Genomic DNA, 11,512 nt, shown 5'->3' on the forward strand with positions numbered 1-11,512 from the left:
GGGGCTGCTGATTCAGGCACGTCAAATGAAACATAGCAAGGCCAGCACCGAGCTCGAAGGATAAACCAAACCATAATTGAAGAAAATAATCAGTAGTATTGACCAGAAACGAAACCTCGGACTAAAATGACCCCGTGCGGCCATTCAATCAAGCATAAGCCTGATTTTACCGATGTCAATCCAGAACTTTCATCATGGAACCCGATGAGAACCCGAAATAAGGCAAATAAATCCCAAAATAACCACTACCTTCAGCTACTCCTGAATTCGTACTAAATATATGCCATAAAAAATACATTGGTTTGATCCACACAGCTCAACTAAAAGGTCATATGATATATATGTATATCCACTGACCTCTTAAGGAGAATGACCGTCGTTTGACTCTTAAGTATAATAGCTGAATCGCAACACTGTGAACACATCACAAAGATTTGGGATGGAGTCACTGTTCTTGGCAGTGGCCTCAGCCTCCTTCTCCTCCTTCTTCTCCCGATTCTCGTCCTCCTCCTCAATCTCCTTGTCCTTTAGATACTCGCCCAACTCGCTCGGACTGACTGACTGAAGGATGGACGGACGGACCGACGGACAGTCTAACTGAGTGAGTGATTGAGTGAGTGATTCTAGCCCTGGCCATCCTGGCCATCCATCCTGGCCATCCATCCCACCACTTCACCATCAACACCTTGGTCTTGTCCTCGTCCTGGATATCGGGTCTGGTGAGGTGAGTGTTCCTTGGGATTGATCGGATCGGCCCCTCCACGTAACAACACTCAGAGCATGAAAGAAGACCGTATTCTGGGTGGAAGTGCGGCGGGCGGGGGGCCAGCCGCCAGCCAAACCCGCAGTCCGGGCGTGAGCATCTCGCTAGCTTCCTCGGACTCATCGCCACGGCGAGCCCCGGGATTAGGCGGGCCCAATCATGACCTCGAGACCGAAGACGGCCATCATGCTCTCCATCGACCTCATCATCCTCATCCCGCCGCGCGTCATCATCTCCACGGGCACGGATTGACGGGTGAGGATGGGTCCGAGGGCGCTCACCATCCCACCGTTCATCACCCGCGGGGTGAGGCCGAACCATTGCCAGAGGAAGATGGACACCACAATCCGGAGGCGGACCATCGACATGACAATCCCCCGCTGCAATTAGAGCCCCTGAGGCAATTGCTGGCCGAAAGCTTAAGGTACGAGGCCGACCTCATGTCCCGACAAGCCCATATCTGAGGTCGGTCATTCACTCAATTGTGTGCTTTGGCATTTTAGCTCGTGTTCCAAAGCCAAAGTGTCCACCATCGTCGCCACCATTGAGGACCTGAACAAATTTGAGCGATTGTTGCTCTACCTGGACTTACCCGCCAGTCAGCTCATCTCTGATCCCTTAAGACAGTAAGTATGACTGAATGAGCCTGGCCGGGTGTCATGGCTATTAATGTTTGTATTCCTCCAGACCCATGAACCCTTTGGGGAGTCGATCAGAAATTCAAATGACCATCACGTGGATCCGCACCCATCTAGAGGAAGATCCGCAAGTATCGTTGCCCAAGCATGAAGTATACGATGAGTACATGTAAGTTGGTCATCAGAGCAATATTGAAGTTTTCGTCTATGAAGTAATAACGTCCACCTCCGGCGTTTAGGGATTATTGTAATGACAATGAGCTGAAAGCATTATCCACGGCGGATTTTGGCAAGGTCATGAAGCAAGTGTACCCACAAGTCCGTCCTCGACGCTTGGGCACCCGAGGCAATTCCCGATATTGTTATGCTGGACTCAAGAAACGCGTCAAACTGGAAGAGCCTTTCACGCCCGAATTTTCTTCGCAGGACAATAATCCGGTAAGGCTTTTTAGTTGCCGTTCTCTCCCAGTCATTAGTTAGTTATGATAGAACCTCTGATTCCTATCAGAGATCTTGTCTATAAGGGCATGGTACCATATACCATGCATGTTTCTGTATCGTTATCAAGTAATCAACCTCCCAATACTGTTACAACGCCAAAAGAGATTCGAAAAAAACTGCAAAAATCGACAGGGAAAAAGGTCACAAAGTATATACTTCTCGCCCTCTGCCAGCTATTCAATTACCTGGTTCAATTTCTTTTAGCCTCAATATAAATATTAAATCAATTTACCTTTAATTAATGGTTTCATTTCTTTGGCAAGTCCCAGTGTGGTCCTACCATGGGAAATACCGACGAGAACATGGCCGCCACAAACTTAGTCTTGGAATGGGCGGAAAAAGTGTTTAATGAAAAAATTCAAAGCATCGGCGATCTGGCCAGTTACCTTGTGGACAACATGCAGGTTGACAACAGGAATGTGCCGTTGAACTTCTTAAACCCGCCTAAACGAACGCCACACACAGCCAGTAAGTCTAATTTCTATTCAATGACCCATTTTGTTCTCCTTGACACTTTTTTCCGTACGAATAGGTGACATGCAAGACATTGAAATGGATCATTTGAACTCTACAAAACTCGAGGAACCAGATGAAATAGGCAAAAAGCGACCCTCGGTAAGAAATATTGTACATTTACGACCCTCAGTGTTTTCCATTCTCACCATTCTTTACTTCAGGTGGAGTGCAATGTGTTAAACGAAATGCAAAGTTCCGTAATGAACATTGACACACAATATCATGAATCAAAGAGGAAGAAGTTTGAGTCGGATATGGATTTGGATGAGAATAACGGTAAATATACTTAAAGCATGACCAACCAAAAGACTCTGCCAGAACGCGTGTCGATATTTGTTCAATAAGATAAGGTTTCAAGGATTGGATTAGCAGGCACTATTGGAAATTTTTCTGTTTTATATTGCAAAAATGTCCTAATTGTATGAAAACTGACGCATGCAAATGAGTCCTAAAGTACTAATTGAGAATAGCAATCTTTATTCTTTCAGGTCTGTTATCAATCGTGGAAGGGAAAAATTCGTTCAACTTGAGTTCCATGAATTGCTCGACTAATGTGTCATCATGGAATACAGACAAAATCGTCAGAGACTCTAAACTGGGTGAAAGTGGTCTCAAACGAGACGAAGATGAAATCAAAGATTACTTCAGTGATCAAGTACTAGACGCCGAAGAATCTTCGAACCATGACAAACTCTCCCAATTACGACAGCTATTGGAAAAGAACCTGAAACCCGATCTGAACGTGAACTCCAGTAATAGTGCATTTCGCCCGGCTTCTCATGGCCACGAGAGCAATGGGCGAAAAATGCAGAGCTCGGACTGGAATAGTAGCTATCCTGTGCCTGGCGTGACCAGCACGTCCAGCTCTTCGGATACGATCGTTACGGCCAACGGGAGCTCTTTGTCTCAACGAAGGAGAGTGAGCTTCAATCCGTTGGTGGTTCAAGACACGGGATCCGCATCGATGGGCCAGCAAGACGGAGGCGGTGGGGTCACCACTATTGCACTAGCCGGAGAACGGGGAACCGTTGGGCTAACTTCGTCTGGTTCCAGAGGAGAGGGAGGCATCGTGGTGACTGGAATGAATAGTAACAGCAGTGCCGTTCAGCCCAGTCCCGGGACTCGGAAAAGGCACTTCAGTTTCCAGCCCATATCACCTCGACAAAACTCGTTGCCTCAGAGCCCAACAGCTAGTCCATTCATCTCACCACGTAGTACACCAGTCCCCACTCTCATGAGGTCTCGCCATAGTTCGGGAAGTGCTTTACCATTGCATTTGCTCCCGCAGGCAAGCAACAAAATATTCGGGTCATCCTCGTCAGACATATCAAGAGCGGCTACATTTGGTTCCACATCGGAATGTAGTACCCCGTTTATTTCTCCCCATGGAACCCCAATTCCTTTCAATCGTTCTCGTCATAATTCGGCCCAAGGCCGGTTATGTCGATCCAGGCATTCATCTGGGTTAGGAACCTATGGGAGGTACAACAATGCGTTCTCGCCGATGGCGCTAAATAATCTAAACAACCCGTACTCGCCTCAACCCTCCACTCCATTGGCCGTGGTCGAAGATCCAATGCCACTCCCTCCAACCTCATCCAACGGGAATGTTATCACTCAAAACATCATGGGACAATTCTTGTCCGACCACCAACGGTCACGTCATAGCTCGGCCGAGAGTGAGCCCGCATTGCGCACGAATCAAGTGTTCTACGATGATGGTTCCAAATCTTCATTTGATGGAGTGAATAACAGTGGTGGGAATGGTGGGGGATTCAATACCTTGAGTGGAACAGGAGGAGGCCGCCATCGGCATGCTTCGGCCGGCCAAGCCCAAACTTCGAGCTTTTTGTCCCACTCCTTTGAGAATGACCCCTGGTGTGGTTTGGGCAATACCGCCAATGACACAAGTCTGAAACTAACGGGCGAGGATCAAAGCAACATGATCTACTCGGAATTGAACAATGAGAGCACGGGTGGAGAAACCCTGCTTGACGTCCAAAACAATTCCATTTTTGACGATGTCGTCTCCGGGGGCTTGGGAGAGGGATCGAGAAAAGATTTGATCCCCGATGACCTGGACATTGCTCTTAGTGCTCTCAAAGACTGTGACACAGATTATTCTAAATATGTAGAAGACCGAGAGCAACAGCAGTCGCATCAACAGGGTAAATCATCTTAATCAACGGGGAGAAGAAGTGGACTGCATTCGGCCACTCAATGGTTTGGTGTTAAAGTGCAAAGAGAAGATATCTCAACCTTACTTTGATTTTCGATTTACCGTGAAAAACATCGGTGCTTACTGGGACCAATTAAGTCGCTTATTATGCGCATAATACACTATGTTATCAATATTTGTTTACTGAATCCGGCAAAGACCACTTTCTTCATTTGAACGAGCTCATACTGAACCAAAACAGACACGTGTCCTTCCCATCGAGGCAATTTAGTCTATCTCCGCTTGGTACACGTAATTTAGCTAACGCTAGATGTCCCATATTTTGTATTGATTAGAGCAACGAGTTCGTTTGTGTGAGCATTCTTTTGATTGGAAGAGCGCTATGAGAAGCTCGCTATGATTCAGACTATGCATGTGTAATGGCAAAGTAATCTTGCATTAAAATTTGAAATAATGTTAGGTGCATTCAAGTTGATAGCAAAGAGGACAAAAGGGAGAGAACTATTTCTTTTACTTTCAAGTCACACCTGCATTATCAAATTGACACTCGGAGATCGGTGGGGCTAATTTGTGTGCCTGAAAGCCGAGGTAATGTATGACGTTCTTTCAAACAGACTTATTTGTTGGATCTCCAACCTCTGAAACAGTTGCTACCCTAAATGATATTTGGTATCAAAGATTCAGGTCTAGTGAGACTCCTCTTTTTCCACTTTTTTTGCAATGAACTTTGAAATCCTCTCTCCTCTATATTCTCCTCTTAAAAAAACCTTCTCTCTTCAAACTGTCCGCCCTGTTAAAAAGATTATGCATTAATACTTCGATTCTTCGCTGGCGACATCTCCAAGAAAGAGAAATCAGGGAAATGAATTGGTGAGAGAGGCTGAATCTAAAGAGAGTATAGAATCGAGCTAAAAGAATGAAAACTGCCAATGTATTTATAGGCAAGTAGATATGCGAACTTTCCAAGTGATGGCTAATTACTTCTCTTTCAATAAAAGCTATTTGCATTAGTATAATTTTGACTCTCATTAAGGTGAAAGAAACTAAAGTGGACTGTAATTGGATTTGATTCAGAGTATGATAAAGGCCTCCATTGAAAATGACCAACTAAAAGAGGAGAGGAGAGTGCTCCAGGAGGTCAGGTCAAATCTGAAGGCTTTTTTTTTCTCGTATGCCTTGTGAGGTCAATTGCCATTAGCAATGTAAAGGATATGACTAACATGCTTGGAGATCAGTTCTCTAGTGTGTTTTTAACTCCGCAGGGTTTAAAAGCAATACCTTATTGCTCTAATGACGAGTCTGTTGAGATTTGAGTATATTGAGTATGCCAAGGCCATTGACAAAGTTGATCATGGCCTTTTGATGAATAGGATTCATGATATGGGGTCAAAGGCAAGGATCTCGATTGGATAAGAAGCTTCACTCATGATTAAGGACGGGCAAATTGCGTAAAAACATTTTTGTCACTAAAAACACTTTTTTATACACTTGCACTTTTCATTTTTTCCTACCTTTTAACTTTTCTGCATATTTGGTCTAAAAATATTGTTGTTGTTTTTTTGCAATTATAACTTTCTTGGCATCAGTGTAAAAAAGTTTGAAATCAAAGGCTGCTACCAAAATATAGACATTAACGGCTGAAGTTTGAGTAATTGATTCAATTATTACCTTCTGCAGGCCAAAAGTACTTCACCCCATTATTGGCATAAGCAGCATACCATGGTTGACAAACAAGTGAAAACAGAAATGAGGAAGAGCCAGTTTCAAGTCGAAAGAGACAAGCAAAGCTGGGCGCTGAGACAGTTAAACGGCGCAAAAAGCGCACCATGCCTGCTTTCCTTACTTCCTGAAGGCTAACCAACTTCTCTTTTTGCGTAAGAAAAAACTCCCTGTTTTCTTCAGTCAGATCCATATAGTGCAGATCTACTCCTGAAAAAAGGAAAAATAAGCAGGGGGAAGCAAACCGAATTGGAACTGGGGAAGGAGATCCCTATCCTCGGCCAATCCGGAGAAGCGAGCAGCTAGTTGGGTGGACATCATCTTCAAGAAGGGATTCACAAAGTTCACATTTTTTCAACTAATGATTCCATTTGTTGGTTAACATATAGATTAGGTATAAAAAATGCAGGAATTAGGGTTTAAAAGTTATTGCTTGTCTACTCACCTTTGAATCAAACCTTTTGAAGATTTTATGCCCACATTTGTTCACTTTTGGACACCAAGCGTCCAAAAGTCAAACTGATTCCCAAAATTGCCCAACCTTGTGCGTGGTGCAGGTTGACTCGGCATCTTGTCAATAGCGGCTCAAGAGAACATAACAGCAAATCATGCTCAAAAATTGGCGCATTTCTATTCTCTATAGTTTTGCTCCATAAAGTAGCGTCTGTTGTTTGTTTTCTCCTCACTTTCAAGGGCAATAGTTCTAAACTCTGAAAGGAATCCCAAATGTAACCCTCTGCCATGTAAAAGCGTTGTTCTGGCACACTTCAGCAACTGGATAAGTTCAAGCTTTCTGATCGCGTTTCTCTTTCTTTGCATTTGGGCTAACTTTTAGGTGGATCAAAAGAAATATTCATTGAGGCATCCAAAACAATGCTACAAGAGACAAGATCAATAAAGCGTCCGGACCAGGTGCAAACCAGTTATTTGACGGGTACAAAAACGGAACAGTTTTGCGGATATGAAGCCGTTTTGCTGCCGTTAAAGCTCAATATAGCAAAATATAAGTTTTTCTTGGGCACTATCTGAACTACCTCTTGAAAGTGAACGAACACTCATCAAATTAAAAATCACTCATTGTTAAATTTGATTTGTCATTTCGATTTTACATTACATTTATGTTTTGTCTGAAATTGCTTGTAATAGTACAATTTGCTGATTTTTCGCCCAAGGGCCTCATAAGCCTTGTGGCTTTTTTCATGAATTCGACTGGAGGTCTTTCCAATTGTCGTCAGATACCCCGGTAGGCTTTGATCTCATTATGAAACGGGGCTAAAACGATGATTTAGGCCTTACCTTGAATCGGTTTTCACCCTCCATCCTTTCAAAGAGGTACTGCTGATCAGTTTTTTGTTTATAACATTGTTTATAACTCAAGTTGATTGACGTTGAAATTTAAGGATCGTGAAATAGTTGGCTCTTTTTCGCTCTGCAGTGGTTGAAACACCAAGGATGTACTTTCAAGGAGTGTTTGAATGTTTCTGGCAACCACTGACAACAAAGATATTTTGGAACTTTACTCGAATTCATCTCACTCGTAATTTCTATTTGTGCACATCAAATTTCTGTACTCATCCCTGTTGTTTATTTGAATTTTAGAAAAAAACTGGGTTGGCAAGAGATATTCTAGCTACAGTGCAAAAATTGCCATGGTCATTGCCATGTAATTTTTGAATCTCTATGCCGAGTGAATGTGCCTGGCTTGGATAGCGTGACGAAGATTTCTTCAATTTTTGTTCCGGAGGTTCTGTTCAAAGGTCTCTAGACTTTCCGTTATTCTATTCGGGCACAGTGTACGGACATCCAGTGTCTAGAAATCTATGAAGTATGTAACCACCCGCCGTGCAAATAATGAACGAGCAAGTCTGGAAAGTCACGTTTACAGGTCAAATAGTCAATTTTACATACAGAAAACCACATATCTTGACGATCAAACTATTTCGAAACTTACCTAACTGCCTTATTCAGTTTTCCTGAAAACTTCCCAGGAAACAGCAAAGCCTCCCTAAAACAAGAAGTACACAACCTGTCTTGTGTTGCCTCCTAACGCCAGCGTTTGTTTTTGTTTGCATCTCAAGTGGGCGGTGGACAGAGTAATATCCGCCATTAGGTGGGTTGTTGGAAAGCTATGCCCAGATCCCAATTTTAAATAGAAAATAGAAGTAGCAATAGGGCTCTCTAGTGCAACCAATTCACTCGTATTTCTCAATTTTTTGACATTTATGAGCTAGGCCAAAGGCAAAGTAACATAACAAATTTGAGGTAGGATTTTCTCTAAGTTTTTTTGGGTGGAGTTTGGTTTTCAATAAAAGAGAGGGTATTCCTACGATTTGACAATTTTGGAACAATCTGTTGAAACTCCATCAGACTTCTCCGTTTTCACATGGAATATGATTAGACCTCTTACTTCCTCAGTTGGGACAAAGCTCATGAATGCTTTTGAAAACGTACAATATCAGGTACCTTTTGTACCTTCTCTGAATATTGTTCAATCCCAACCTTTCTAATCTCTCCCAATACGTGAGCTCTCTCATATCCTCAATGTTCCTAGTAAAACATGTTTGGACCTGCTCAAGCTTTTGCAAACCTGCTGAATTAATTGAAGCCCAAATGGGCGAGGCATGTTCAAGATGTGGTTGAACAATCGACTTGTACAGAGTTAGCATCGTGATACTATCTCTACATTTAAACGTGCGATATATTCAACCACATGTTTGAAAAGCTTTACCAACTTTCAACTGGATATGCTCATCGAACTTTCCATTATCTTGGAGGACTACACCTAAATCCTTCATGGCTGAGACCTGCTCAATATCTTTACCTTCATCATCTAATAGTGGAGTGGCTAATGCCGTCGACCCAAAGGTCATTGAGCGGATTTTTTTTCCATTCAGTGCCATGTTACTCACAGCAACCCAAGAGTAGATTTGATCGAGGACCTCTACCAGACAAGCGGAATTCTGACCATTCCAAAAATGAAATTAAAAAACTAAAATAAACTTATTTTGTATCATCAGTAAAGGAAGAGATACTGACATTACTACTACTAAGCTTCTGAAGCGGAGCAATGAAGATGATGAAAAGGAGAGGACCCAAATTGGAGCCCTGAGGAACACCCGACTGGACATCATGTATGTCACAAAGGGATCCCTCAGCCTTAATCAATGGCTTCCTACCAGAAATGAAATTTCTTAACCAATTAAGAACCTTGCCTTGGAACCCAATCTCATGGAGCCTGTTAACTAAAAGACCATGATCTACCTTGTCAAAGACCTTGGCAAAATCAAGATAAACTACTGTACATTGACTGATTCATGGCTCTCTAGTCCCTCAATAACTTGCTCTATATGTTCAATCAGTTGGGTAACCCTGCAAAAATGTGCTTGGAACCCATGCTGGCTAGGAGGAAGGACTTCATTGACCTCAAGAAATTCAACAAGTTTGAACTTCATGATCTTCTCAAACACCTTCGCAATATTCGAATTGAGAGAAATCGGCCTGTATTTACTGGGGAGTGACTTATCTCCCCCTTTGAAAATTGGAACAACATAAGCTACCTTCAGAGAAGAGGGGAACTTGCCCTGGTCCAAGATGCAACGCATCAAGTACGAGAAAACCGGAGCAAGAACCAGTGAGCATCTCATCAAAAAATGAGATGTCACATCATCGGGGCCAGGAGAGCTCGAAAGCCTCAAGTCCCTGATAGCCTCTAAAGCATCTTGATCTGTGATTACAAGATCATCTAAACGCTGAACTTGGCATGCCTTGCCAATCGCAACAAATTTATCTATAGAGCAATGGGCTCTTTGGAGCTGAAAACATACTAGAGAACTGATCTCCAAGTATGCTGGCCATAGACTCTATTTTGTCTATGACTTCCCCGTTGACCTTAAAAGGCCCTAGAGGGTGTTTCATCTTTCTCTTAGAGTTTGGATAAGAGAAAAATGCCTTCGGATTCGACCTCACCTCCTGAACTACTCTACTTTCTATTTTTAACTGAACTGTCTCAATGGAGGCCTTAATTCTACCTTGAATCAAATTAAACTTTCTTTGAAGGATAGTCACAATTGACAACAATATCGGAAATGATATCTGACAACTAGGCTGAATCACGAATTTCTAGAAATATGGACTATGAACGAGCTCCTGGTCATAGGGGATATTACTCTACCCCACCCCACCCCCTACAACCCAAGACTCAGCTTCAATTTTTGGATTATGAGAGCTCTTGCATAATTTCCAACAAAGATAACTAATTTTGAAGGAATTCCAAACACTTTTTGCTTTTTTGCTTTGGGTTTACATAACTTTTTTTTATTGCCCAGGCACTGATGAACAGAAATTTTAGTCAAAACCAAGATAAATGTACATGTTTCAGACACTTCATAAGGGCTAAATAAGGGTTCAAACCATTGAGTACCACAAATGCCATTGATTGGTCACTTTTTCTTACCTCATGATTTTGGTTCTTGCTCTAAGAATTTCCCAAGGGACACAATATCAGGATAATTTGACTGAACACCCTGTGAAAATTTTAGTGTGGTTTAATAGCCATTTTTCTATCATTTGTTTCATGGGCATTTGTAGAGAGAAGTTCATATTGGGCCACAATATCACATCACCACTACTGAATAAATGACTGAGCTTTTCTGTTGAAAGCTGATGGGAAACTCAATCTTGTAGAAAACACTTCAAGAACAGTTGCACTGACTCAATCTTAGACAATCATGTCTAGGGTACCCTAGACACAATACAGTCAACCCTGATCTTAGTCTGGCCACACAAATTACGCAAATTGTGCACTGCACGGTAAAGAAACTTAGTTCAAGTGTGAACTCTTTTGCAGTTATGGCCACTTCTTGACTCGAGCACAATCAGGGTTCAAACTGATTTGATATTCAAAGCCAACTTGGCTTTCAACACTATTTTTAAACAATAAATGGACATGATTTGAATATGAAAACTAATCGAAAGTATTTTCACCCTAATATGCTTCAAAATGCTCGACATTTTGAAATCACCTTACAGTGTGCGTAAGCAAAATTTACAAAATCTGAACAATTTCGACTTCGGCCTGATTCTCAACATGTGTAAAGAGTAGAGAATTATAATTTATTGTGAATTTACATACATACATGTCCGACTAGTCTTCAAAATGCCCGCCCTCTGCGGCCACCATGACCTCGACCCTGGGCC

General features: G+C 42.4%; 1 protein-coding gene across 2 annotated transcripts; it reads left to right on the forward strand.

The window, feature by feature from the left end:
• Positions 1-419: 419 nt before the first annotated feature.
• LOC131880102 (uncharacterized) lies at positions 420-4,785 on the forward strand. Of its 2 annotated transcripts, none has more exons than XM_059226623.1 (8): positions 420-1,187; positions 1,267-1,389; positions 1,451-1,570; positions 1,641-1,839; positions 2,172-2,370; positions 2,435-2,517; positions 2,580-2,694; positions 2,907-4,785. In XM_059226623.1, exons 1-8 carry the CDS (start codon positions 781-783, stop codon positions 4,598-4,600), a joined length of 2,940 nt encoding a protein of 979 aa, XP_059082606.1. In that variant the 5' UTR covers positions 420-780; the 3' UTR covers positions 4,601-4,785. The 2 variants fall into 2 exon arrangements, with proteins under 2 accessions (XP_059082606.1, XP_059082598.1); XM_059226615.1 differs by having other exon boundaries at positions 422-1,187; positions 2,166-2,370.
• The last annotated feature ends 6,727 nt before the right edge of the window (positions 4,786-11,512 follow it).

The sequence above is a fragment of the Tigriopus californicus genome, chromosome 1 (assembly GCF_007210705.1).
Source record: "Tigriopus californicus strain San Diego chromosome 1, Tcal_SD_v2.1, whole genome shotgun sequence".
In the NCBI taxonomy this organism is placed as follows: Eukaryota; Metazoa; Arthropoda; class Copepoda; order Harpacticoida; family Harpacticidae; genus Tigriopus; species Tigriopus californicus.

Bases quoted from the DNA above. Each gene is read 5' to 3' on its own strand.
- LOC131880102 (XM_059226615.1), top strand. From the start codon at position 781: ATGAAAGAAGACCGTATTCTGGGTGGAAGTGCGGCGGGCGGGGGGCCA. The intron at 2,371-2,434 runs GTAAGTCTAATT...CCGTACGAATAG, and splicing joins ACGAACGCCACACACAGCCA to GTGACATGCAAGACATTGAA. The intron at 2,695-2,906 runs GTAAATATACTT...TTATTCTTTCAG, and splicing joins GGATTTGGATGAGAATAACG to GTCTGTTATCAATCGTGGAA.